The sequence below is a fragment of the Rhopalosiphum padi genome, chromosome 3 (genome assembly GCF_020882245.1).
Source record: "Rhopalosiphum padi isolate XX-2018 chromosome 3, ASM2088224v1, whole genome shotgun sequence".
NCBI classification, from domain to species: Eukaryota; Metazoa; Arthropoda; class Insecta; order Hemiptera; family Aphididae; genus Rhopalosiphum; species Rhopalosiphum padi.
This window is the reverse complement of record NC_083599.1, coordinates 32,805,469-32,833,421: the sequence shown is the minus strand read 5'-3', so window position 1 is coordinate 32,833,421 and position 27,953 is coordinate 32,805,469. Positions and strand designations below refer to the sequence as shown.

At 25.6% G+C, this 27,953-nt stretch overlaps 1 protein-coding gene and 1 long non-coding RNA gene across 2 annotated transcripts; one reads left to right on the top strand and one right to left on the bottom strand.

The window, feature by feature from the left end:
• Nucleotides 1-54: 54 nt before the first annotated feature.
• On the top strand, nucleotides 55-5,168 carry LOC132927934 (uncharacterized). The gene is made up of 4 exons (XR_009661903.1): nucleotides 55-193; nucleotides 1,314-1,419; nucleotides 1,485-1,612; nucleotides 3,171-5,168. It is a non-coding gene; the product is annotated as an uncharacterized LOC132927934 (long non-coding RNA).
• A 2,221-nt stretch (nucleotides 5,169-7,389) lies between these two features.
• On the bottom strand, nucleotides 7,390-11,271 carry LOC132924079 (uncharacterized). Its single transcript, XM_060988163.1, has 2 exons — nucleotides 10,828-11,271; nucleotides 7,390-7,662 (listed from the first exon to the last, which is right to left on the bottom strand). Exons 1-2 carry the CDS (start codon nucleotides 11,269-11,271, stop codon nucleotides 7,390-7,392), a joined length of 717 nt encoding a protein of 238 aa, XP_060844146.1.
• Nucleotides 11,272-27,953: the final 16,682 nt, after the last annotated feature.

The following is a 27,953-nucleotide window of genomic DNA, read 5'->3' as shown; positions in this document are numbered from 1 at the left end:
CGTTATCGCCACCGCATTATTGGGTTTCTATAGTTTTTTACGCACTTACGAAAACAAAATAATAATTTATTACAAATAAAATACTAATATGATAAACAGTTCACGAGAGGAGTTTACATCGATCATTACGATGTTATTATTTTCATACACAATGGCAAAGATGTCCCGGCAAAACAGAAACGAATTAAAATTGGTAAAAAAAAAAAAATCTTTTTAGTATTCATTGAATAGGTTGTTTTTTTCTAGTAAATACATAATTGAAGAAACAATGTTCTTATATCGATAAACAATTACGTTCTCAAAGCTCCTCAGTTTTCAAAATTAAACTGATCAGCAATGAGTTTTTATATTATTACAAATACAAATGGTTTTACATTATTACATTTTATATTGAGATTCGGAAAATATTTATTAATTTCCTGTTTGGTGTTAAATATGTAAAAACAATTCTAATCATCAAATTATCACTTTTTAATAATTGCTTATTTAAATTAAATCACCCTAATAATTGACCACTTTAAAGATCAATTTAATTAAATATAATTTAAAAAATGATTGTACATAGTAGTTATAGAATAAATGTCAATAACTTCATTATGATTTTAATTTTAATCATAACTTATCTATTATATTTATTATAGTTCTAAAAATATAATGACAATATATCATATATCATACTATACATTGCTCTTTTGATACTATATATTAAACAACAAATAGTCCAATATAGTTTCTACTAATTATGCTTGACTGTACACATTAATTTGTATAATTAGATTAAGTTTCTTTGATGCTATTTATTTTTAATTCAACACATTTTAATAATAATTTTCTGTTTTAACCTTTAAAACTTAATTCATGTACTTTTATAACACATTCAAACTCCACAATATTTTTCTGATTATGAAAAGAAGTAAAATAAAATGATTCAATTTATGCAATTTATACATTTTTTCTTTTAATAGTTTTATTTAAACTAATATATTAGTAGGTATTTTAGAAAATAAAATATAATGTATTCACAATATGGACATATTAAATATTGGTGCTATTTACTGTAAATAATACATTATGTTTTTTTATATATTTAATAAAATACATTATATTCAATAAGCAAATACTATTTTTTTCTATGTAATTAAACTTATACATCTTTAATATTTAAATAAATGTCAAACTTGACAAATAACAAAATTAATTTTTCTTATCTTCTGGCTTTAACTTCTATAATTATTATTTAAATTTTAAACAAGTATGATAGTATTGAGAACATTTATAAAATATTAAAATAAATGTTTATATATTTTGTTTAGAAAATTATTTGGAGGCTTAGAGAAAAATGAAAAACATTGAGGTATGACAATGGAAAGAGTATTTGTTAAGGGTATTAAAAGCCTTCCAATAGATACAACATTTATTGTAAGTAATGTTTTTATTTTAAGGAATTATTTAAATAATCAAAATATATCTTAATTTTTAAATAGGTCTAAGCTGCAGTTGAAAATGCAGTTATTTTCCAAGACTAGTCAAATTATGATACACTCATGTTGGTTTTCAGAAGTATCGACTATCGAGTATGGACGATGAATATGATTCAAGTATAACAACAGAGGTTAATAATATCTATTTAATTTATGTTTATATTATATTTACTGTAAGTGATATACTGATAATATAATCAGATGTTATATATTTTTATATAATTTGTGATACAATGTTATAAGTTGAGTTGAAACTAATATAAAATTGTTATTTTTACTTCATTAGAATGATGTTAAACAGGGGCACCAGGTTTTGAAAATGTCATGGGGCTCACTATTTTATAAACACATGTACAGTTTTACCTAAATAATTACTAAACATTACTAATCGTTATAGTTATTTGTTGTTTTGTATGTTATAACATTTTAATAGTATTATAAATTTCAATTTTAAGGGGCTGAGCTCCACCTTATCAAGCTCTTACTGCAGCCCCCGAGCCCTCTGTACTTGGCCCCTGATATTAAATCAACTACTTTTTATTAATTTTTAAGAGGATGCTATACAATATGCTACCTATACGCGTTGTCTTCATCTTACAAATATACAATGTACATCATACCAAATTTGTACTCAATATAATTAACTTTATGTTGTTAGCTTTAAATTAAAAAAAAATTGACCTATGATATAACTTAATGGACATTATATGTTATTTCTTATTAGTTTATTAAAATATTAAATTTATAAGTGAGTTGTAAGCATGTAACTAACTAAAATTTTAAAATGCTTATAATTCGCTTAAAAATTTAAATATATAAAAATCTACGAGAGATAACATTATTATACTATAATGTTTTTACCATTAAGTTTGGTAATAGAACAATTTATTTTGATATTAAAGCTAACAACACAAAATCAGTTCTATTGAATACAAATTTGCTATATTATATGTTTATAAACATACAAGAGTGTAGCATCCTTTTAATATAACACCTTAAGAAAAAAAATAATTATGTGATTGACTAACTGAAATAAAATTATTAAATGTATAACATATATAAATAAAATGTTTCCACTTGATCCAACATCATTTAAATTTTAAATTCAGTGTACCCGTGTAAAAAAAATTTGTATATAAAGATACATTATTAAATAATAAGCCAAAATAGATACTCAGATCTAGTTTGGGGCATTTGTCACCCTTCATATGATTGACCACAAGATGTAAGAGATATTTAAATTTCAATAAGTGTATCTTATTAAAAAAAAAATAATAAAGATTCTGAGTAGAGATCAAGTTTAAATCATAATTAATCACTCATTTTAAAACCACACTAAGAATGTATTTTGTTAAATTTTTAAAGCTCTTCTACACAAAAGTGTTCACATAAATTTATAACAATAAATATATTCATTGCAAAACTAATACATTTTTTTTTACTTTGGATCAATACTTAAAACACGAATTGCTTATAAAATAAAAACAAAAAAAAATTACAAATAATTTCTTTACAATTTGTCTTTAATATTTTTATTATTATAAGTAGATAAATATAATATTATAATATTATAATTAATAGGCTTATTTAAATTGAAAAATGCTAATGCAATAACATTCAAAACTGTTAATGTTATAATTATTAATTACTTAACCATAATGAAATATTTTAAAATAATTTTATTTCCAGATGCCTCATTGACAATAATCAAGAATAAAGAAACGAACTGGTTGCATTTGATTTCAACATCAGTTTAAAATTAAATAGGCCAATTAAGCAAACATTTTTAATTAATTTTGTGCTATTTCATTTTTGTTTAGATATTTTTAGTTATTTTTGTTTGTATTAAAACTCCAGTTTTATGATTTAATCAATGGAATCAATGAAAATGATTCTTAAGTATAATTAAACCAAAAACAAATGTTAATTAATGTTTAAGTTTAAATTATGAAAATAACAGATTACAATATAATAATAACTTATTCTGTTATAAATTAAAAAAAAACTGCTTCACCATAAATATTTTCTTTTATATAATTTAAACATATGATATTTTAACTTAGGTTAAAATCTCTGTGATTTTGTTTTTCCCAAAACAATTTTTAAAAACAATTGATGAATGTAAAACATTCTCTTAAGGATTTTATTTTCTGAGTATTTTTTGGTGCTTGCAATTATTAAGTAATAATTAATAATCAATATATTGGATAATGAAGGTATAATTTATATGATAATATTGTATTATGGTACATATTGTGATTTAATATTGTATAAATAAAATGTTTTTGTATAAAAAGTGTAACAGATAAATAAATAGATACATATATTATATTTTTAGGAAAAATACTAGACAATATTCTCTATTTAATGAAGAAATAATACTTTATCTTTTAGACATATAAATAATAAATTGAAATAATAGATAAAATACTTAAAATACCTTTAAGTATTAGTTGTTACAAGTTCATAATAAGTTAGGAAACACAAAAATATTTCATGAACATTTTTAACTTTAAAACCATGATTGAATAAATAGATAATTTGTCAGTTTAAACTTAAAAGTAAGCTTATTTGTTGTTTTAAATTATTTAGATATCCTTTTCAAATTATATTATAATTAAAATAAGGTATGATTACATTTTGTGAATGCCTTGCTAAAAAAAAAAGTATAATGGTTTTTTCCCCCCCATTAAATGTAATACCCGCATGTGTTGTCTTTATCTTACTAATGTATATAATAACAAATATGCGTTCAGCGAAACACATTTTGTAATGTTAGCTTTAATATTAGAGTAAATTTACCTATTATTAAATTTAAAGGTAAGAATATTATCAATAAAAGTATATGTCATTATTTAGATAATATTTATGCATACTTGTTAGTATATACGTTATTAAGATAGAGACAACACATTTGGGTATGGCGTCCTCTTAAGTATAAATTGTTAAAAGTATTAATATACATATATTAGAGGTCTCGATTGAAAATGTAAATCAATGCATCAGTGAACATGGAGTTTGTGTACACACGACTGAAAATTTTTATTCCTATAAACCTACAACACATGTGAATTCAAGTGTTTCAGTATTGTTCACATATTTTAGTTTATGCAACATGTATTAATATTTATATTAAATTTAATGTAGATTTTGTACAATTAAAATTTATTTTATTTATGTTATTTCATGTGAATACAAGAAATAGGAAAAGGAAACTAATATATTATATTATATTACTAGCAAAATTATGTCATTTAATTTGGAAAAAAAAGGATTTATATATAAATCTTACCTAAAACCCTTAGGTAAAGATTAAAATCATAATTTGGTTAACCTCCAAAAAATCTTAAATAAGTTAAAAACTATCAATATATTTTTGTATTATTATTTGTTTACTCATATAAATCAAATATTAATTAGACTTTAAAATTAAAACTTGTTTTGTAAATTTTATTTTATAAGTTTAAATACTTGAAAGAGTTTTAAAAAGAATACTATTATTTTAAATTAGTTATGTAAAATAAATTAAACAATTTTACCTTATGGTGAGATTGACAATGCTATAAGCCTATAAATGTAACAATTGGTGTGTACTGTGTAATAATGGTATATTATATTATATTTATATGTATTATAATTTATTTTATAAAAATGTCAGTGAGTTAGACCCATTAGTCATATAACAATTTGATTTCATCAAATATTTTTTGATCGATTCCTTTTTCTTTATTACACAAACTTCTAGAATTAATCCTAATATATTTGTTCATTGAAATCTAACTAACATCAAAATATTCTTTAAAGAGTTAAATTTTTCATGTAATATAATGAGAGATGATTAGGTACTGTATTAAATTTGAAATTAAATTTTTTTTATTTATTGCATAACACATATAATTAATCCTATATGATATTATTAAAAACAATTATTATTATTCATAGTTATGTCATAAAAATAGTAATATAAATATATTATAATATAATATACTATTTCAGAGATTATCTGTTTAGAATTTATACTAATTCAATTATATTATGTTTATTAATAGTTTACCATCATTATTAAATAATAATATGAATGTCATCATATAATTTTAATCTGAGAAGACCATGACGTTATAATTATTGTATATTGTGTGATAAATAATATGCTTTATTAAGGACTACATAATCTTAAATAACTGAAAATGAACATTTGAATTTAAGATAATTATACATACAAGACAATTATAATATGAAACCTTAAAGAAAAAAATTATTCTAAAAATACAAACATAACAGATATTTCAACTCATAGGTATAAACATAAAATGTAAGTTAAATTAAATTGTATCTATTAAATGCAGAAAATATGTAAACGTTTTACAATAATGTTTTTTTTCTTTAAATATTATACTACCTATTTAACTAATGAATATTGATTAGCTTAACTAAATATTTGGCTATTTTTCAGTTACCTATTCAATGTACATCCATAATTAGAAAATATTTCATATTAAATATATATTTAAATTAAAAATATGTTTGTATATTAAAAATAATGCTAAAATGTTAAAATGTTAGTTGATGTCCAATATCAGTTTTTATCAATAAAAAAATTTTCAAAAATAATATTTTAAAATAAATTATTCACAATATTAACTTTGGTTATAAGTTATTTAGGCATAATCATTATAATCTAATAATTTATATCTTAACTTAGATATTTATATACGTTTTTATAACAAGAAATAAAATAATAATTGCCTACTTAATATATCCTATAATTATTGTTTTAATTGTAATCATGTTTTAGTTAAATTCAATAACATTTTTAAAACAATTTTTCCTTTACTAGATTAAACATGAATATTGTACAGCTTATGTTATACATATTATTAAATATTATGATAAGTGGTAATCAATGTTATACAGCACCTACCAAAATGTTCAGGAAATTGATGTCGAGACTTATTCGAGTACATTAAATTTATCTTATAGTAGGTAATGTTCTAGGTAGGTAAACACTATACTAAAACAACTTTCTATTCAACTATTAGGTAAATCTAGGTACCAAAAAAAAATATATATATATTTATTAGGCATCTAATAATGATATTTGAAAATAGTGTTTATAAAAGTTACACCTACTTTTAACATATCTTACATAGCTACTGAATTTAGACAATTTGGCCATTTTAAATTCTTCAAATATAAACAACCACTTGTAAAATTTATAAAACTACATATTATCTTAAGGAGTTAAATTTTAAATGTTTCATGTCAACTCAAAACAAAACAAGTCTTACATAGATATGAATTTGTACTTACTTAGAGTAGGTATAAAATTTGTTTAATACTTATAAAAGTCAACAAAAGAAACTGATGATGAATGATTCTCTCAGCAAAACAAAAAGCTACGTTAACGTTACCGCGGTTAGGGGTGTTAGGACACGGTTGTAGCACACTACAACGTCTATAATAGTCTGCAGTACTTATAACTCATAACTAGTAAAATTGTAAAAATAGCAATAACACTAAAATCTACCAAGTCACGAATTAATAAACACAGGCATGTCAGACAGATAACGCTGTGTATCTGAACATTGAGTAAAATGGTATAATATTTATGGTAAGTTTTATTATTAATATTTCTATATTATCGTCCAGTTGATATTGCAGTTTTTTCACGGCGTCTTTGGAACACGCGCGATGTCAACGAAAACGAAAATTTGGCTGGCATGCCGTTTGTTTGAAGATAGTTACGTATTAAGATTATTAGGATTTAGGATTACTTATATAGGTTTATCGTTAACATTTATTTAAATTAAGCTACTAAAATATAAAATCAATATACCTAGTATTAAAATCTATTTCGATAATTTAAAGTTTAGGCGTGTACATTTTATAAATATTTTTAAAATTAGCATTATTTATGATGTTCTTCTTGCGCCTTTTTGAATTGTTCGAATATTGTCAAAAAGTCGTCGTCGGCCCGACTGGCCACGACAATTGTGTGTCTAATGGGCACCGGAATTGGTTTCCAGTGGCGATCACTGCTTTCGTTGTTTGCCACAACCATAACCTTCTCGTCGGCTACTGGCTGCTTGCATTGGTAAGACTTTTTTTTTATCTCTTTCTCAATATCCATACGATTTTCAGTGAGTACAGCCAGCGTGCTATTGAAACAGCATAGTGCTTCCTGTATATATTAATGTATAATAATTAACTATCTGTGTAGTCCGGCGACGGAGTTTCCTGAGTGCGTTCCGAGACTCCGAGTGCGCCCGGAATAAAGTATAATCCCGAATGCGTCCCGAGAAAAAAGTCATATTTTGACGTTACTCGAATGAGTCCCAGTTTCTTTTAAGTTATCCCAGGGCGCACCATGAGGTTTTCTAGCCATACACCCCGATAATATAATATGTGATTATTAATTTATTACCTATTATTTATTCAATTATTTTGACATTCTGACTTTCAATCGTTTTTATAATGTTGGTTGAGTGTACTAATATTTTATAATATTTATATTTTTATAATATCTATTTATTTTTAGCTGATTTTTCAACGCCATAATTTTCAAATAATCGAATCAATAGAGATTCATTCAGTTTTGTATTATCTTCAACCAATAAATTTTTTTTCTCATTTTCCGATCTAATTTGTATAGATATTTCATACTTACCATATGATTAGAAGTTTGAATCAAAATGTTTGTGTCTAATTGAATTTTTTAAATATTTCTAAGATGGTTATGTTATTTACAAATAGAAGGTGCCTAGCTATAACGTATGTACTATGGAGTATGGTGCAAATGCAAAGTAACATGAAGTAATATTATAAGCAGTCAGTAGTCAGTACCATTAGTATACGTATAGGTACAATTTTTTTGGGGGGGGGGCTTGGGCATGATTAGCACCCCCAAATTGTTTCATGGTTATTTAGATTTTAATAGTAATAGATACCCATAATCTTAAGATAACGTCATGAAAAAAAGATTCTTCAGCATCCCCAGGTTTTTCATTGAAATTGTGCCCCAGAGTACATGTATTATTAGCGATAAAATTACGGACGCACTTGGGATATTTACTAAAATGTATTATTAGCGATATTATCGCAAACGCAGTTGGGCTATTAAAAAGGTACCTATAATATAGATAACGCGACGAACCAGGGCGACGCCTAGCTCGGCCCGCCCGGGAAAAAATGATCAAAATAAATATAAAATACGGCGTTATGTATAGGCAGTGTACCTTGGTTTTAATGTTTACCTAGTTCAGTTCTTCAGTGACAAATCGGTGCAGTGTAACTCGCATTGTGAATTAATTCGACCGAGACAGGCAATCGACCTAACTGTGGCGAATAGGATATAATTAGTCGATACCTATATTTTTAGACGAGCTTAAAACTACACTCTACACTTTTTTGATATATTTATGAATAATCTCGAAAATTTTCGATAAAATCAGTCAATTCTTTTTTGAGTATACAAGCAACCAACATACATTCATTTTTAAAATTTTTTATTAAAAATGATATAAAAACCTATTTTATTTCTGTAATCAATGGTAAACCAATATTATAAACAAAAATTTATTCGATTTTCATGTGTCAAAACGAAATTCCCGTGTGAGCCATCCTACAGTAACCTATATGGCTATATAATGATATATGAGTTGAAGAACGAAGCTGTAAACACTCCTCGAGTTATAAGGAATGTGTGAGTACAAAATCTGTTGACAATTTATTTAGTAGTTTGAAGTTTCCGAGATTACCGGACACTAACAAATGCATAATGATTTTTATAAGATAAAAACTATCTATGCATAGAAATAACTAGGTAATAATATAAGTTAATATGAACATCTATATACCTAAAGAGTATAGACAGGCAGGTATGCACAGCATTTTACGTTTTGTCCTCGATAAGCGTGATTATTTTATAATGTATCATAATATCTATACGCAGTGGCCATCGTATAATGTATAGGTGTAGTCGTTATCGCCGATCGGCACGAAAGAATTGATTGAAAATAGAACTTATCTAATACATTTCTACACTGTGCGAGTGATTGTAAACTCCCTTAATTTCATAAAAAAAAAAAATACATTAATGTATATTATCAAGGCTCGAAACTTAATGCGTTAAAAAATAATGAAATATGATCATACATAAGCATTATGCACTAAAAAAAGCTTAAATATGCAATATTATGCAGTACAATATACAGTTATTTTTTAAAAAAAACATGTATTTATATAAGAATAAATCGGAATAAACTAAAAAATGTATAAAAAAAAAAAATTAAACAAATTTAGGTATAATTTTTTATTTTTCGTTTGTAGATTTTGAAACAGTTTTTGATTATTCACAGTCCTACAACCGTTTGTTGTATATACAGTTTTAAAATAAAGAGCCGCTGCATATCGTCTCATCGTTTATATTTTGAATTTGAATTATACTATACCAATAATTTATTGAAATTTATCGACCCGGTAAAAGAAAAGTTATTTTTATCAAAAACTGTGTGACGACAAACAAATTTTCACTTTATAAAAATAAACCTTTTTACTGGGGCCAACAAATTGCCATCAATTATCGGTGTAGTATAATTCAAAATATAGACAATGCGACGATGTGTGACGGCTTTTTATTTTTAAGAGAATATTTAATATACCTAACGAGGAACGCCAGAATGCACAAATAATATTATAGTGTTTTATTTATATTTTGTTATCACTTTCGCTCAACGGTTTAAATGGTTTAAAAGATTTCGATTATAATTTATTGTGCAGGTATAAACATGTTAAAACTAAGCTTTGTATCACTATAACACATAAATATTATATATATAATATTAAAATTAAAATGTATTAATTTTATCACTTAAAAAAAGGTACCTAGGTAAGTATATTTTGTTGTTTGAATTTTAGTAATGTTTTAACATAAATTATTTTGAAACATAGGAATATAGAATGCTATAAAAATATAACAGCATGTAAGAAATATGTCGAATCAAAGAAATTTAAATTTCAACTTTAAATAGAGAAAAAACATTGAATTGTAAGCACTCATATTATGTTTATATCACTATTAATACCACTTTTATTTTTTTAAATAAAAAAATCATAGATACTTCATACAAACATACAACAGTGTAAACAAACACACAAATGAGTTTAAAAAAAAAATGATATCAAGAATTTTTCACTGTCTCTTTTTATGACACAATATATTATAAAGTACGTGTTGGAATTGATCAGGAAAAGTCGCCCAGTCTAATAAAAATTTCTAAAAATATCCTTCCCCCATAGGTATTCTCATGATATAGTAATATTTAATAACAATAATCTGCGCACTAACTTCGAATTGGTCCATCATCTTTTCCAGAGTATTGCAATAATTGTTGACGAACTGGATTAATGATGTGACGTTCGGATGATGCAAGTCCAGTTCGGCGCATATGCGTTGCATACACTCACGGGCCCACTGGTCGTCAACGCCGTCGTCGATCGCGTGGCCTTCGTCGTCCGTCTTTACTACCCTCACGTTCAGCGCGTTTACGCCCCTCTGCATCATGGCATAAATCGTGTCTTTGGACACTGTCACTGTTTGTACATTATTCGCCGCGTCATCCTCGTTCTTGTACAACTGCAGTCTCGACCATCGTGAACTAAGGGTGGTAAATCCCGTGTCGACGCCCCCGTCGTTTTCACGTTCCGCGGGATCCGCTTTCAGTAGGAATAGTGTTAAGGTTCCAACTGGTACTATGATTATAAAAAACAATTTTAACAATTCCACCAGCATAATAACAAAAATGATATCGTTTTTCGCGTGCTATTGTTCCAATTCCAAAATTATAAACCGCGATTCACGACTAAATTACCAAATAGGTAATACCTATTTGATCAGTCTATGTATTGTAATAATTTGGGGATCTAATCAGTAAAAATGGAATATTGGCGTTTTAGCACTAACGCATGACATAGCAACGCGCACAGCAATAAAAGCGCAACGTAGGTATATATTATGTATAATTGCTATGGTTTTTTCTCTACTGTGAACTTCAATAATGTGATATAGACAGTATATATTATATATTTATATAGTATTCTATATTTCTATACATAATTATGATAACCATATATTATATACAAGTTATATATCCACCTTGATTATATATTATATTATTATCTTAAACTGTGATAATAATGTATACGGAATTAAATCATTTGTATGTTACTCTAAAATAGTATTTAAATTTAGTTATAAAATTTAAATTTTTTTCAAATTTTATTAAAATTGTCTCTATTAAAAAAACAGGCGAATGGCATCTTTTTAAGTTTTTCATAAAGTTGTTTATTTTTTAGCATAAATAAAATCAAGTTATTACATTAGTACATTACCTATTTTGACCTTTGGTCTACGGTCTACTCAAAGACTTTCTGCATACCTACTAAAAAAGGGGAACACTTAAACACTTTTAGCCAATGACCTGTGACTTGTGAGCCGAGAAACGTTGTGGCATTAGGCATAAGTCACATCCGGTGTTTCCGATTTGCGGACAAAGTGACAAAAACCATGTGAGTTGCGGACGAAATCTAAAAAGGTAACATACGAATTGCGGACACAAATATAAGATACGAATTGCGGACAAATGTCCAATTATTATTTTTGATATTAACGATTGTGGACGTTGAAATAAATAGAATAGCATTTATACAGGCTGTATCAAAAAAGTTTTTGCCACAAAATTTAAAACTTGAAATAATAATATAATATAATATAGTAACTTAATTTTAAAACATTTTAAAAATAACTATTGCATTTTTGCAAGACACACATATTTTTAACCCCACCTACCAATTTTTTGGTAGCTTGTCCTAAGTCCTGAAAAGTGGTGAAGGGAAATATTTATGTCCCCATCTCACGTGGTTTTTATTAAAAATAATCTCTGTACGCAATTAGTATTATGACAACGAAACGCGTGTCCGCAATTGTTATGTTATAATATTGACCTGAAATAATTTGTCCGCAACTAGTATGTGTCCGTCACATCGGTAGCACAGGTTTTGGTACACAATAAAGAAAAAATATAATATTAATACAAGAGAATGTGTCATTGACAATTAATTTATATTAAATAAAATATTATAAAGTTAAAGAAAAGTAAAATAATTTTAACATCATAATTAAACTTACAAGATATATAATAATTTTTTGTTGTTGAAAAATATAGCAAATTTATATATATATGTATAGGTGATTATCAGCTTTGTCCTGTATGAGTTGACTGACAGAGAATTAACGCAGAACACAAACTATAATAACTTGCAATTTTGTAAGTATCATCATAATGTGAGTGCGCACTAAGATAAGATTTTGAAAGATTCGCATTTTAAAGAGGGGATCATACATGGATGTATCACGAAAAACGATTATTATTTTGTTTATGTAGAGTTGCCATTGGTTACAGAAATAAAGTAGTTGTTATAATTGGATAAATTTTAGACATGTAATTTATATTTGGTCGAAATTACCCATTTAACGTTACGCTCAACACGTATTTTTTACAACTGTTATCGCGTTTTTATTTTCATTACAAATAGCCCTCGGAAACAAATGCCACTGAGAAATAGAAAAACATATTTACAATATATTAGGTAACAATGATAGATTAACAACTTATTAATTTTGAGATGATGGTGATGAAATTGATTATTGAGTTTGTAGAACCTATTAGGAGTTGTTGAGTGAGGTGGAAATGTGCACTAAAAAGTTGGCTTTTCCTCTGAATTCTTCTATCGCGTTTTGTTTAGTTCGATTATTACTTATATAATATATACATACGTGCTAAATGAATATAAATGTTTTATATTCTTTTTATATAATTATTCATTTTATATGATTTTTGTCTTAATTATAATGTTCTTTTTATATTTATATAATACAAATTATTACATTTATAAATTAATATAAAAATTAAATCAGTCTTAGTCAATTACAATTGATTTAATTATTTAATGATGTTATTAGGATTAAAATCAATTTAACTATTGATTATTTATTCATTTCAGGTATTTCAGATAAATAAGTGCTTAATGGATTGGGTATTATCTATCGTTCCACAAATTGATAATATCTTCTAATTTTCTATCAAAAATCACGGTGAGTCTAACACAGCAAAAACATAAGGAAATTTGATTTGACAAAGTATTTTGATAATATAATTAACGTTAATGGTTTTATAAGGGTAGTACCAAAATTGTATTGTATTTTAAATTAGTGATAAGTTGGCTTTTTTTATATATAATATTAGTATACAACTGTTAAGTTAAACTTTTTAAATTTAATAGGTGCATAATTACCATACATGTATGATCGAATTTGTTTCTTTAATCTATGTGAGTAATCAAATATAAAACAATCGGCGTTAAATCTAATAAAATATAATAAATACATACGTTGCTCCGCCCAGAATTAGTATTCATATATTCGGGGCTAGATTAATCATTTTAGGCACAGTGCCTGCCTAAGTGATAAAGCCTATCCAATATTTAGTATATTACATATTGGATAATTACCTGAAAAAGTTGGAATGAAAATAGGAATTTTCTTGTCCATTTTATTTTATTTTTTATGTTATTATAGTTTCGCTGATCTAGGACAAATGGACTCGATCTTTTAGGTGCGAGTACATTTGGACGCAAAAAAAAAAAAATTTTAAATAATTATTTTATTCGGGTATAAATAATTTTAGATTAAGGCATTATTTATGCATAAATTCAAAACATTGCTACAAAATATAATAAATAATAATTAAAAAATTCAATAATTACTGTACGGAAATATAGGCTTTTATTGGTTCAAAATTTTGAATAAATTAGTGTTATGAATGGTTTTTAGTTTTTGCTGGGCGTAAATAGTAGGTATAGAGCGTATATAAGTGGGTGTACAAAAGCTTTGACATAAACTTGATAAAAAATATCTGGAATGATTTTAGTATTTAAAATTAAAATTATAATACCAAACTTTTGAAGTGTATACAATTTCCAAACTCCGGTTTATTCTAAAAATTAAAATATGATTCACGCTTGGTTCACTATCGTCTAGTTAAAATGGTTTAGTCATACCTGCTAATGATGAGTAAAAATGTTAAGGAGTCTGGAACTGTTTTTTTTCAATGCTAGACTGTGATATTGTATCATAAAATAAAACGATTAAGAAATTTATAATTGTTTTACATAATTTTGATATGAACTTGGGGAAATGGCATGATGATATTAAGTTTAGAATATTATATTATGATTATATTATTTTATATTTATATTATTTGTAATTTTTTTTATTGTCATATATTATGTATATATTATTATTATTAATAACAGAAGTACTAAAAAAGACTAAAATAATAATATTACCTTAGTCATTTCTGATAATACAGAAATACACTCGTTGATTAAAGTTAATGTTGGTTCCATAGATGTAATTAGTTCTTTAAGTTAGGGAGGGGGCTAGATTCCTAAAAATGTTTTATAGCAAATTTTTTTTTAATTTGATTATTATTTATTGTTTCTATTGGTGATTACAACTAACAAATTATTTGTTTATAAGAAAGATATTTTTTTATATTGAAGGCAAAAATAAAGTTAATACTAATATGTTTATAAACACATACATTTACCCAAAAATTCTGGGAGGGGGGCTGAAGCCCACCCAAGCCCTCCTTCTAATTATACCTATCAATCTTTTCGTGGTTTTAGCCGCTTTATTTTTCAAACGATTATTATTAGCAACCATTACCTCCACTTTTGCAGCGTCCGATTAATCCTAATGGCGAGTACGTTAATTAATGCATTTTAGTGCTTTTAAACAGTAAATTCCTCTATGAACTTGTAATTTACATTCAAGTTTGTAAACTGCACTAATATTTTTTAAGCGAGTCAGAATTTAATTTGTCAAATATATTATATATATACGAAACTTGTCACGAGTATATGAAAATATATAATTTTATTGATGCTATAGCTACTTAAAATACTATTGTATAATATACATATTTTAATAAATCAATATTATGTATGATATTATAATAAGTTGGTTATAGTTAAAGTAAATCTATAACCACTGCTTTTGGTCAACTAAAATTATCGATAGTTTGCAAGTGGTTGTTTTTGATTTTGATAGCATCAGATAATCCCTAATATTTTTAATTATTATATTTTGTAGCAATGTTTTGAATGTATATATATTTTAATAAAATACATAAAAATGTATAATTATAAAATTATGTATACTCAAATAAAATAATTGTATTATTATTTATATTTTTTTTTGCGTTCAATTATACTAATTACTAATACGACCGCGTCTAAATGGCCATTTGTCCCTGTTCAATTAAACCTCTAAAAAAACACCAGTAAAATCTGTTCTCGACAAAACTATATTGTACTACTATGGCTATAAAGCAGCACTTTGAATGTCAAAACTCAAAAGCGTATGTTTTTATGTTTTATACAATGTGACTATATTTCAAGAAATATTTGAATCTATTTCGAAGTCATTGGTTTTACAATATCAACAAAAGTAAATGGTCTGTCCTGATTTTTTTTACAAATCATTTTTTAATTCATCATATTATATAATGCATAAAACGTTCCGCGATCCACAGTTCCCACCATATCGATGCTTATCGTGTCCCCTCCTGTCAATCCCTCGTATATTAATGTACAATTTTGCTGTTTTCAAAACGAATTTTTTCTTATTTTAGGCCTTCCCTCGTTTATTTAGGAGTTTGATATAGGCATTATTTTCTGTATAATATGCTCTCTTCAATAACTTAAAGATACATATAAATACGCGCAATATATAACCCACGCTGCAGCGTGTTATTTAAACAAGAGTAAATTTTAGTGCGAGTGAAACGATAATAATTTATTAGAATGTAGGTATAACACAAAATGCGTTTTGCGCATTTAGAGTGCCCTTAATAGAATTTCCAGGAATTTGTCGTGGTTTTGATTGATTTATTAAAACGTCATAAGAAAACATATAATACAGCCATTATTTCGTTAGTCAACGTATAGACAACCGTTTTCTATCGCAGGGTTTCAAATATGCATTTTTGAAAGAAATATTAACAAAGATTTAAATTTTATAATTAAAATTAATTTAATTACGTTTTCGTTTTTTGTATGACTACAAAATTTTGTATACAGGTTTAAAGCTAAGTAGATTTTGTAAAAACAGTCTATTTCGCGTTAATCTACAATACTGCAACATTTGATGTGGACATGTAGAATACTTATATTCATAACATACAAACTACAAACTCTACTTGTATCACGAAACGATAATAATTTTATCTACGATAACGTGTTTTTATTTTTTAACTGTACATTATTGACACAGTATAGTCGTTACATTATATAGTTATGAAATTATACTCGAGTCGTTCTAAAACAATATTTATTATATTTTTAGATATTATGTATAAATTAAAGTTGGGCTAGTGTAGGGATTGTGTGATGGGAGTTATATTGTAATAGTCTTTATAATTGAATATGTTCTATACTAAATTTATCAGCGTGGAACTATTGGCAGCTGTTCACAACAATTATTAATTATCATGTCATACTCGTATTATTAATTATTTCAGGTATATTAAGTATAGTAATAATTGAAAAATTGTAATTTTTAATTAATAATTTAATACATTTTCATAATTACAGACATCATACTGCAATCAAATTAGAGATAGTTTAGAATATTTTCTAGTTTAAATTCAGGCACACTAGTTTTAAGTATATTAATTTATGTACATTTTATAACAATAATATATATTAAATAAATTATTATAATTTATTGTATGCTATCGATACAGATACATAGATCAAGTATCGTGTGAAAAGAGCTTTATAATGGATTACAATTTAATTGATATATTTTTGTAATCAAAAAGAATAATCATACGAGTTTATAACCATATTTTTTTAATGGGTTTCGATAGTAACTATTTGATGAGACGGCGTTAAAGATAGGCAAATCAGGTGAACGCTGTGGGTTTATTTCTGCAGTATCGTACGTATATCATAAAAGTATAATATTATTGATTTTTTTTATGCATTTTAAATTCAAATATACCAGAATAATTTATGACTGATCTAAGTGATAAAGTTTATACATATTATAAATACATATTTCAACATTAAACATATTTTTACGAAACCTATATTTTAAATGTTACAAGTTTGTAATCGTTATAAATTTAATTGGAATACCTGTTTAGTGTTTTAATATAGAATAACGATAATAACTTCCTTGAATCATAAGACCACTGTACTTAAATTAAAATTTATTATATTCATTTAATATCGTATATTATTGTCTATATAATATCTAAAGAATGTTGAACGTAATTTGTAATTCATGGTTTTTTGAAATCTATGTATTTTTTTAACAAAAATTTTGATCTCCACACATTTCACGTATAATTTTTAATATTTACATTTTTAAAATCTGATATGTACAATTTATGTGTTTATTAAGAGTTTAAAGCATCAATGTAAAAACACCGATAAAAAGTTCCCGTATGTTCAGTATTAGCATTTAAGATTTTGAGCTGTGCAATGAACGTATTTTTTTTTTACAACGATATTTTGTGTGTGTGTGTTTAGACATCACCCTTTGGAATAGTAAAAATAGATTTAATCTTCAGCTTTGGGAGTGGGTTCTGGTAAAAAATCAGATCTTTTTGTTATTTTATAGAGTTAAAAGTAAAAAAAATGTGTAAATTTAAAATAATTTGGAAAGTTGGTATCGCTTTGCTGTACAGTAGGCGTCAAGCGGCTTATAGTAATGGATGTATTATAAATTTGAACTCAATAATACATCATCGTACAGGTACGAAAAACGATTCTAAGCGGAGATGGTCTGTCAGCTTATATCATTAACTATATTTCCTGATATGTTTTTTGATATACCTAAAGCTATTACTATGATTTATTTTACTTTTAGTATTATGGTAGGTTGATATATTTTTTCTAAAAACATTGTATTTATTAAATTATTAGTATCTTATTATAATATAAATATTTATACTATATTATATTATTGTTATTAACTTCTTATTATAAATAACGTAAGACAGTATGAATAGTTTCATAGTATAAATAGATAATATATTAAAATTAATCAACGTATTTTAAAAATTTCATCAAGTATAGTAATATTTAATAATTCATGATACACGTAAATATTGCAGTAATGGTCCATACAAATAATGTTTTTAAATTATAACAAAATCATTATTTATTAACAAAATACGTAATCCGATATCTTAAATTTAAATAAAAATATCTATGAAAAATTATTTTTGTATATATTTTAATTTTAGTTCTAGTACCCGAATGCACTTTGTGAAAATGGTAACTTCAAATGCATAAACAATTTTTTTGTATATATGTTTTTAATAATTTTGTATTAAATTTTCAAGAACTTTGACTGTGAATAATTGATTATCGACATTTATGAGAAAAAACTAAAAAAAATTGAACATTTTTCATGCTTATAAATAGCTTAAGAGTTTCAAAATATTTTGAAAATTTTAAATTATACCACGAACAGAAAATTATAATATAAACATTTTATGAAAATTTTAAGTATTTACGTTTAATTGTTTACAAAAAGAAATAGTTATTATACGCGTAAATATTCAAGTATAAATTTGGACTTCAAACAGTGATAAAAATTAATTTAACTTTCCGGTAGATATCTTGTTTTAATATAGGTTGCCTATATTTGTCTTATAATCTTGAATTGGAAAATGAAAAACTCATTACTCATTATAAATCTTTTATTACATTTTTATATATTTTTACTTATTCATACATTTGTTATTGGCATTTATAAATAAAAAAAGTAAAAAAATTGAAAATTTCAATTGTCCACAAATAGTTTAAAAAATGTCAAAATATTTTGCAGGGGTGGCGAACCTACGGTACGCGTGTCAAAGGTGGCACATTGATAAAATTCTATATAGCACGTGAACAATTTAAATTATTAAAAATTATGCTATTTATAAAGTTTTGATTATAACTCTTATAAGAAATTTAAAGAAACAAACTATAAACATTTAAAAAATTATAACTACAAAAAAAAGACGCGCCTACTTAATAAAATAATAATATATGATAGGTAAATCTGTAACTTTATTTTTATCCTTAGAAAAATATTATGTCCTTTGGGCACGTGAAAAATTTTCAAAACCTTGATTGGAAAAATTTGGCACTTGACCCGAAAAATGTTCGCCGTCTCTGATGATATATAGGAAATTATAATATAAATATTTGGAGAAAAGTTTCTACGGTTAGGTATTCATTTTTAAATTATAATCAAATAAAGTAGTCATTTTTTGTTGAAAACTAGTTTAGCGTAAAATTTGCCAGATTTTACAAGACAAGTACGCATTTTTACTGCCTTAAAAGGTTGTGACAGACAGAAAATAAACACACATCATTGTAAAATCAATACATTAATTGCTTCGCTCAGAACCTAATACTCGTATATTATTAATATTTATTCCTCCTTGGATATTCAATGAACAAAATTTTTTCATTAAATTCGCTAAAAAGTAAAAACTAACTATACATTTGCACGTGAAAACATTTTTTTTTCTTATTATTCATATGCTAAACATTATTTTAGAAACCGTGGTTAAATAGATAATATTATGATGATGGTTTCAATAGTTTCACCAGTCTTCCTACATCTAATTTTTGTGTTTTATATCCGTTTAATAAATTTTAAATATTATATTAAAAGATGGATAAAAATAATTTTATTTTTTCTAAAATTATCTTGCTCTGATTTTATTATGAGTGTTTTACCTCTAAACCCGAACTATACCTAGTATCTACACAATAGCTTATTTACATCATAATGTTATATATTTATTAATGGATTTTCTATTTAATTTCCGTAAAATCATTAAATAAAGTACATTGAATTTAAATAAATTTAAAAATAAACATTTTTCATAAAATATCAAATATATTAATTTTCTCCAGAACACCGATTAATCATCCTCTTAAATAGGTTGTTATATATATTATAATATCGTAGAAACGTGATTTGTTATGTTGAGAACTTATTGTATAGACATAGTTATTATAAAGTAGGTATTATAGTTTATAGGTTTACTGTAATTGGGCTTTTCCCTAAAAATATGTACCTAATTTATTTTACAATGACATTTAAAAAAAGTATTTTATTATATTTTTTTTAGTTGATACTTTTTGGTCAGGAATATGCATGTTCGGGATTCCGATAAATAAGTTCAAAATTCTTAGTGCTTTTAAAAATAAATTTAATTTTTAACCAAACTCAGTACAAAAGTGTTTTTCAGATACCACCATTGTTTTCAAATTTTATTACCACTATACAAATTCAACACACCAGATCCGGAAGATCCATTGACACGGCGCTGTATCACTAAATTAGCACTTTTTTAATGACTTTTCTATACGGATTATATTTATATGTGAAGTCACAGAGTTTCTATTGACAAGGAAATTCAATTATGGTATTAAAATATATTCATATATTACATTATCGAATTTATTTCTATGAAAAAAATAGTTTCTATAATTCTATAATATAAAGCTTATAGCAGGGGTCGTCAAATGCAACCCACAGACAAAGAATAAATAACATATACTATACTATATGACAACATTATATGTGTTATTATATGTACTTAGAATTTTGATGGCCCCCGAAACATTTTCAGATTCCTAATGTGGCCCTTAAAAAATATTAAGTGTGACCTCTGGCTTATATATAGTATGTAGTAAAAATGCAAAATTATTCAATTTGTATTTCTCTATTAATAATTACTTAATTTAAAATGGTAAACCAAATTTCTAAAATATCGTCGATGTGGCATCTTTATAAGACAACACTAAAATTGTCAAATTGTACTTAATAAAATGTTTAAGGTTTATATTGATGTCTTATAAATATTGAGTGTATAATTTTCGTAATCAATTCAAGCATGGATTTTATATTAAATATTATCCATGTGGATATTTGTGATTGTTTTTTTGTTAAATCCACAATGGTATTTTTTATTGTTATGTATTTAATCAAACAAAAGATTACCAAGTTATTAATTTTGGCTAAAACGTCTTCAAAATTCTATAAGCACAATGGGTGAAAATAATATAATACAATGAAGGTTCAAACTCTGTAATATTTCTAGAATTACGACACATTGATTTCATTGTGTGCGTAAATTTGTAAGTTTTTCGTGATTTTTTTATTATAGTAGTGTCGTATGGGGGAAGGTAGAAATTTTTAGCAAAAATGTTGAGTACATCTAAAAAGTCTATTACTTTTTCATATACACTCTTTAAAGTTCTATATGGTGTTCAGTTTTCAATTTATAGATTGATACGACACCAAACTTTCAGAGAATTTATTCTACTCGAAGCAATGTGCCAAACACATACAATTCTTAAAATGCCAATAAATATTACTTGTTTCAGTAAAAATCTAATAAAATATACTATTGTGATCACGTATTATTTCACCGAACCATCAAAGTTTATCTTCCATTAAATAATGAAAAATATCGCATGTTTTAAATTCCGTCTATTTTTTGGATGGTGACGCCATGATAGTATCATTATATTATTATATTATATAATTATATTTTCAAGAGTATTATATAAAATAGATAAAACTAAAATTATAATATTCTATTAAAATTTTTTCAAGGACTTAATACCATAAATAATATGATAGGTAGTTAATGCTTAATAATACATATATATCTTGATAACCCAAAACATTCAAACAATGAACTAAAAAAGTAAAATTGTTAATAAATAAATAGTAGGTAAATCGATAAAACTAATTTGATTTCAAATTAATTTTTAATGCGTAAAACTTATACCTTTATAAAAGATACTTATGTGTATATTGTATATTTATGAATGTTAAAAAAAAATTTAAACTTTTATTATGTTATTCGTCAGTACCTATATATATTTTGATATGGTTTTTTTGGGTCAGGTCTGTGAAAGTTGGATAATCACGTAAAACTAAGTATCTATTAATTTCACTGTGAAGATAAATAAGGCTATAAAAAAGATAATAATTAGTAACATTTAATATAATTAGTTGTATTACTATATCAATCGGTGTATGTACCGAATCAACAGTTTTTTCAATCAATGATTTTTTGATGTAAAGTTTCATGGTTGCAACGTTAATATGATTTTTTTTTTTTATAAATTCGATGAAATAATTATTGAAAAATTGTAAAAAAAAAAATCTCACTTCTTTATTTATTTTATTAGTGTTATTAAAAGAATTTTATATTATTTAATAGCAATCTGTCGTTTCATAAAACTCCATCATCAGTTCTATTTCTATACCCTAAAAATATCGTAAAAGCTATCCATCATTCTAAATTCTTAAAGTAATATATATATATATATATATATATATATGTATATAATTCATCTAGAACCTGTATATAGTGTGTACAAAGAATATGTTTTACCTTATTTTTGACGAGAAATCATATTTTTATCGTGATCGATAAGCCTTTTCGCAGAAGTACTCAGTCTTGCTGTAGGCGACCACGATATAATATTATTTCTACGTATTCAAATACGTTGATACACTGTTAAGAGCAAAGATACTTATTTTGAAGGGACTAAAATCGATATATTCGGTAGGGCGATGGTAATTAAATTAATTTTCAAATGTTATTGAAAACGTACGACTATCTTAGCTTGAAATGCTTCGGTTACTCAAGCACTGAAGGCTGGGACGGACCGATCGGACGCGGGAGTTCAACCAACGATGTTAAATAATATTATGTTTTCCATGCAAAACAACATAACTGAGTGATTCGGTGACGCACGTTGGGGAGAGGGGAGGGTAGGAGAAAAGACGAATAGTTAATTTGTTTAGATGATGGAATAATGGATTGTTTATCTAATATTGCAGTGATGATGGGAAGGGTGGAAGGTGTAAGCATGCAGCTTGCTAATTCAGCTGGCGATTAGACGCCTAAATGGGGGGAAAGGGGCCAAGAAATCAGGCGGTGACTATAGTCTATCTCTATATAGTTTGCCTCTACTATCTTTTAGGGTTCGGAAAGCGTAATCAAGGAAAGGGTATAATAATTCAATTGCTCGAATTTCTATTCTTACTCAATTTTGTATTCAATCAATATTATTTCATTTTATGTCAATCTAGTAAGCTTAGCACTAAATAGTTTTGTATTTAATTATGTTTGATTTTATGAAATATAAAAAATAATTAATTTATTATACACCACTATCTACAGTGTTGTCTAACTCGCAAAATTCGGCAAAGATATTGTTGAATTTGGATTCAATATTTTTGGCAACAAATATTTTAACCTATACGTTAATATAATAATCATAAAATAAATAAATTATAAAATTCCTAAGAAATATAAGCTGATCATCGTATAATCAGAATCTTTTTTTATATAGAATGATTTATTATTGAATTTAAATTTAAGGGGCATACAAGTGACCCGGTGTTTTGTTTTAAAAACAAATACCTTGCAGGAAAAAATATCACGCCCCGTACAGTGATCCAATTTCGAGAATTTTTATAGAAAGAGAATACTTTTCGCATGATGTATTGGACTTCGATTTTTATAATTATACAGTGGAACTTCGATAAGTCGAAAAAAATTGGATTTTCTTTAAATTTTGACTTATCGAGGTTCCACTGTATCTTTAAAACATATACCTAATATGATTTTTAATATAACCAATTTTCACAATTTTTTTTCTGGTTATTAATATTATTATTATTATTATTTTTGCTATAAGTATCGTAATCAAAAATTGTAGTCCAATGCATTTTGTAGGAAATAATCATCTTTCTAACTTTTATTTTTAGGGAGCCCCACGATGAGGATTGACCCATTGCGATATCTCCTGAAATAAGGTTAGGTTAGGTAAGGAATACAAGTATTTCTTATTTTAATTTAATTTAATGTTTTGGTAAAAATAATTTTTTATTTAATTGTACTAAAAAAAATCGAAGAGCAATTTTGTAGGGATTATTTTTTTGAAAATGTTGACATTTCAATACATTTTGACTAGAAAATTTGACTAAGAAAAATTGTGACTAAAAAATATTAAAAATCACGATTTTAACAAAAATAAAAAGTTAAAACATCAACATTTTCTTATTTTCGATTTTTTTTTTAAATAATCAATTAAATATTGTTTTTTTACTTTTTACCAATATATTAAATTAAATTAAAATATGAAATACTTGTAGTCTCTGTGAGTCTTATTAAAAAAACATAATTTACTATGATATCTCCATTATTTCAAGAGATATTGCAATGAGTAAATTCTCACGAGACACTGATAGGTATAAGGGGCAATTTAAGATTTCATGTATACTTATGTTTAATCACGTCATATTTTGTACTGATTACTTTTTATTAAAAATCAAATTCCAATTTTTTTATATATACCTTTACAGTTACACATTTAGTTTTTGTACAAAATGGCATATCATTATCATTCGTCCGAAAATTAAGCGGAGAACATCAAGCAGTATTGAAATGTACGTATACCTACTTTAAGCTTTGAGAAGTTTTTATTCGTCAAAATTGTTGTCAGATCATAAGTTAATAATGTAGGTCTATGGTACCAACGCATCGTTTGGTATTTATAGTAAGAATGTATTTAATGTCAATAATGTCGAACTTAATTGATCATTGACGTCATAAATCGGCAATGTATAAGTATACAACTTCAACATTTCTACATTTCCTATATTTACAGTAATTATGATATTTTAAGGTCAATTACATCATGCAAACGATATAAACGACTTAACTAAATACATATTATAAAAATATTATTATAAGTACTTACTTGTATTTATTAAAATATATTATTTAGTTGTTTTCTAGTTAATAAAATATGAAAAAGGTAGTAATTTAAAATTGGTTCTATCGCACCATTGACTGATATTATTTCTTTGTTGGAAATCTTTCGCCATTTCAAATTGTATTGATTAGTATCAGTGAATACTTAATCCATTTATTTCTATTTTCAGATAGCCCAAGTCGAAACATCGTTATGTATTGTATTCGTGGTATTAAACTATATCCGTCAAGATATATTTATAGAAGAATCACCGAATGATTTCGACCTTTCGTTTCATATAATCCAGTGCTAAGTGACGGAACGAAACGTTAGACGATGATGCAAAATGCCACTGTGGTATTATGTTTTGATGACATAATAATAATATTATTACAGTACGTCCCGGAATCGCGGTTTAATCGCATTAATGGCCACGCGTTTGTCGACACGAATTCCATCGTCGGACGTAATACGTGTAATGTTCATACGCGCCACAGACTTTGCACCGACAAACAATTATTATTACATCGATGCAATATCGGCGCTGGTCAATATGTCAACGCGCCGGTCGTCCGCGAAATAATAAATGGGATTCGACGATGGAATAAGCGCATAAGCTATCGAAAGTCTAAATATAATTTTGCCGGTACCTATGTTATAACAATAATAATAATAATAATAATAATAATAATCATTTGGTTTCTAGTAGCAGGCGTTAGGTCTTAACTTGTCACACATAATGTGTATGAATACGGACTACAGCAGACGTGCAACGTCAATGACGTACAGCGTCATGTCCAAAGACACTGCAATGAACTGTAATACATAGTATTACATATTTACAGATAATGCAGTAAAAGTCGTGACGTTTGCGGTGGCTTGCAATAAGAAAATATGTAATAATTATTATTTTGGACGAGGTTTTTTGTTTTGACACGCGTTAATACGTCATTATTATCATCATTATTACTATGTGCTTAATAATGTATTCGTATAGAATATAGATCGTTTACGAAAGCTTTAATAAAAAGTGAATGGATTCTCAGTACTTTTCAAAATAATTGAGTAAAACAAAATTAAGGAAAAATAAGAATTTTTAAGTAAAACCAGTTTTTGACAAAATCATTGTTGTTTTGTTGTAGTTTAAAGACAAATAACGTAGGAAATTGACAATTTCACAAAACATAATACAGATATGAGTTTACAATTTTCTAGGCTTGCTATAGTTTTAAATTTTGTTGGCTCTTTTGAGCTAATTATAAATATTTTAGATTTTAGAATTTTTTCAATTTATGCATAAATATTTTTGGTAAAAACATCTAATACAAAGGTCAAAGTTCTTTATAAAGTGTAAAAACAAAAAAATTAATGCAAGGTTGATTATAAATAGTTCATATTGAAACATGGCTGATTTACAATAATCATGACAAATCTATAACCGATCTATGCAGATGAATACTATATTACAGTCATGGTATCACATGTCTATATTACTAATTGTTCACTATTATTGATAATTTTAGTATTGTTAATGTAATTTTTTAGCAAAAAAAAAAAATTCCACTTACATAGTATTGATAAAAGCAATATGAACATTGTAAAAGATATTCTTAGCTGATAGACCGTCAGAGTCAGAGTCAGAGTCATTTTTCGTGTACAATGAAATATATTATCGAATTTAAATATAAAATATCCATTACAGTAGCTGTAGTTCACTCCATTCCTACTACACAGCATTACAGTAGGGCGGTAGCTACTTTCCCAAACGACCTTTTTTACGTTTGACCCTCTAAAATACCAATTATATCCAATTTTCTAGCAGAATTCGCTTATTGGTTGAACATTAAAGCTATTTTCACTGTTTAAAAAATATTTATATTTCAATTAGTTATGAATTACGTCCAATATTATTTAGTAATTATAAAGACTAGATTATAAATTATATATATTGAATTAAAATAATAAATTATATTTTAAATTCAGCGATTTTATGATGAGAAAATTATTATCATTAATCTATATTAAAAAACACTAAACAGATATTGCGGTTGTATTTATAATGGTTATAAACTTGTAACGTTTAAAATATATGTTTCATAAAAATATGTATAAACTTTATCACTTATAGCAGTCATAAATATTATTATTCTAGTATATTTGAATTTGAAATGTATTTAAAAAAAAATCAATAGTATTATAGTTTTATTACATAATAATATATGATACTGGAAACATGAACTCGCAACGTTCGCATACCTGATTTGCCTATCTTTAACGCCGTCCAATCAAAATATTTTTATCGAAACTCTTTCAACAAAATTAAATATAAGCTCGTATCTGTGATTATTCTTTTTGATGACAAGAACAGGTCGATTAAATTTTAATCCTGCTCTTTTTCTTGCTCTTCTTTTTCTTTCAATACACTTCTTTTCTTATTTAAAATTTGTATTCTCTGTCAAAATATATTCTTTTTTAAAAGTTTAATTTATAAATGGGAGTAATAGTGACTGCAGATCTGAGGAGAGCCCATCCAATGATGGTGTTTCA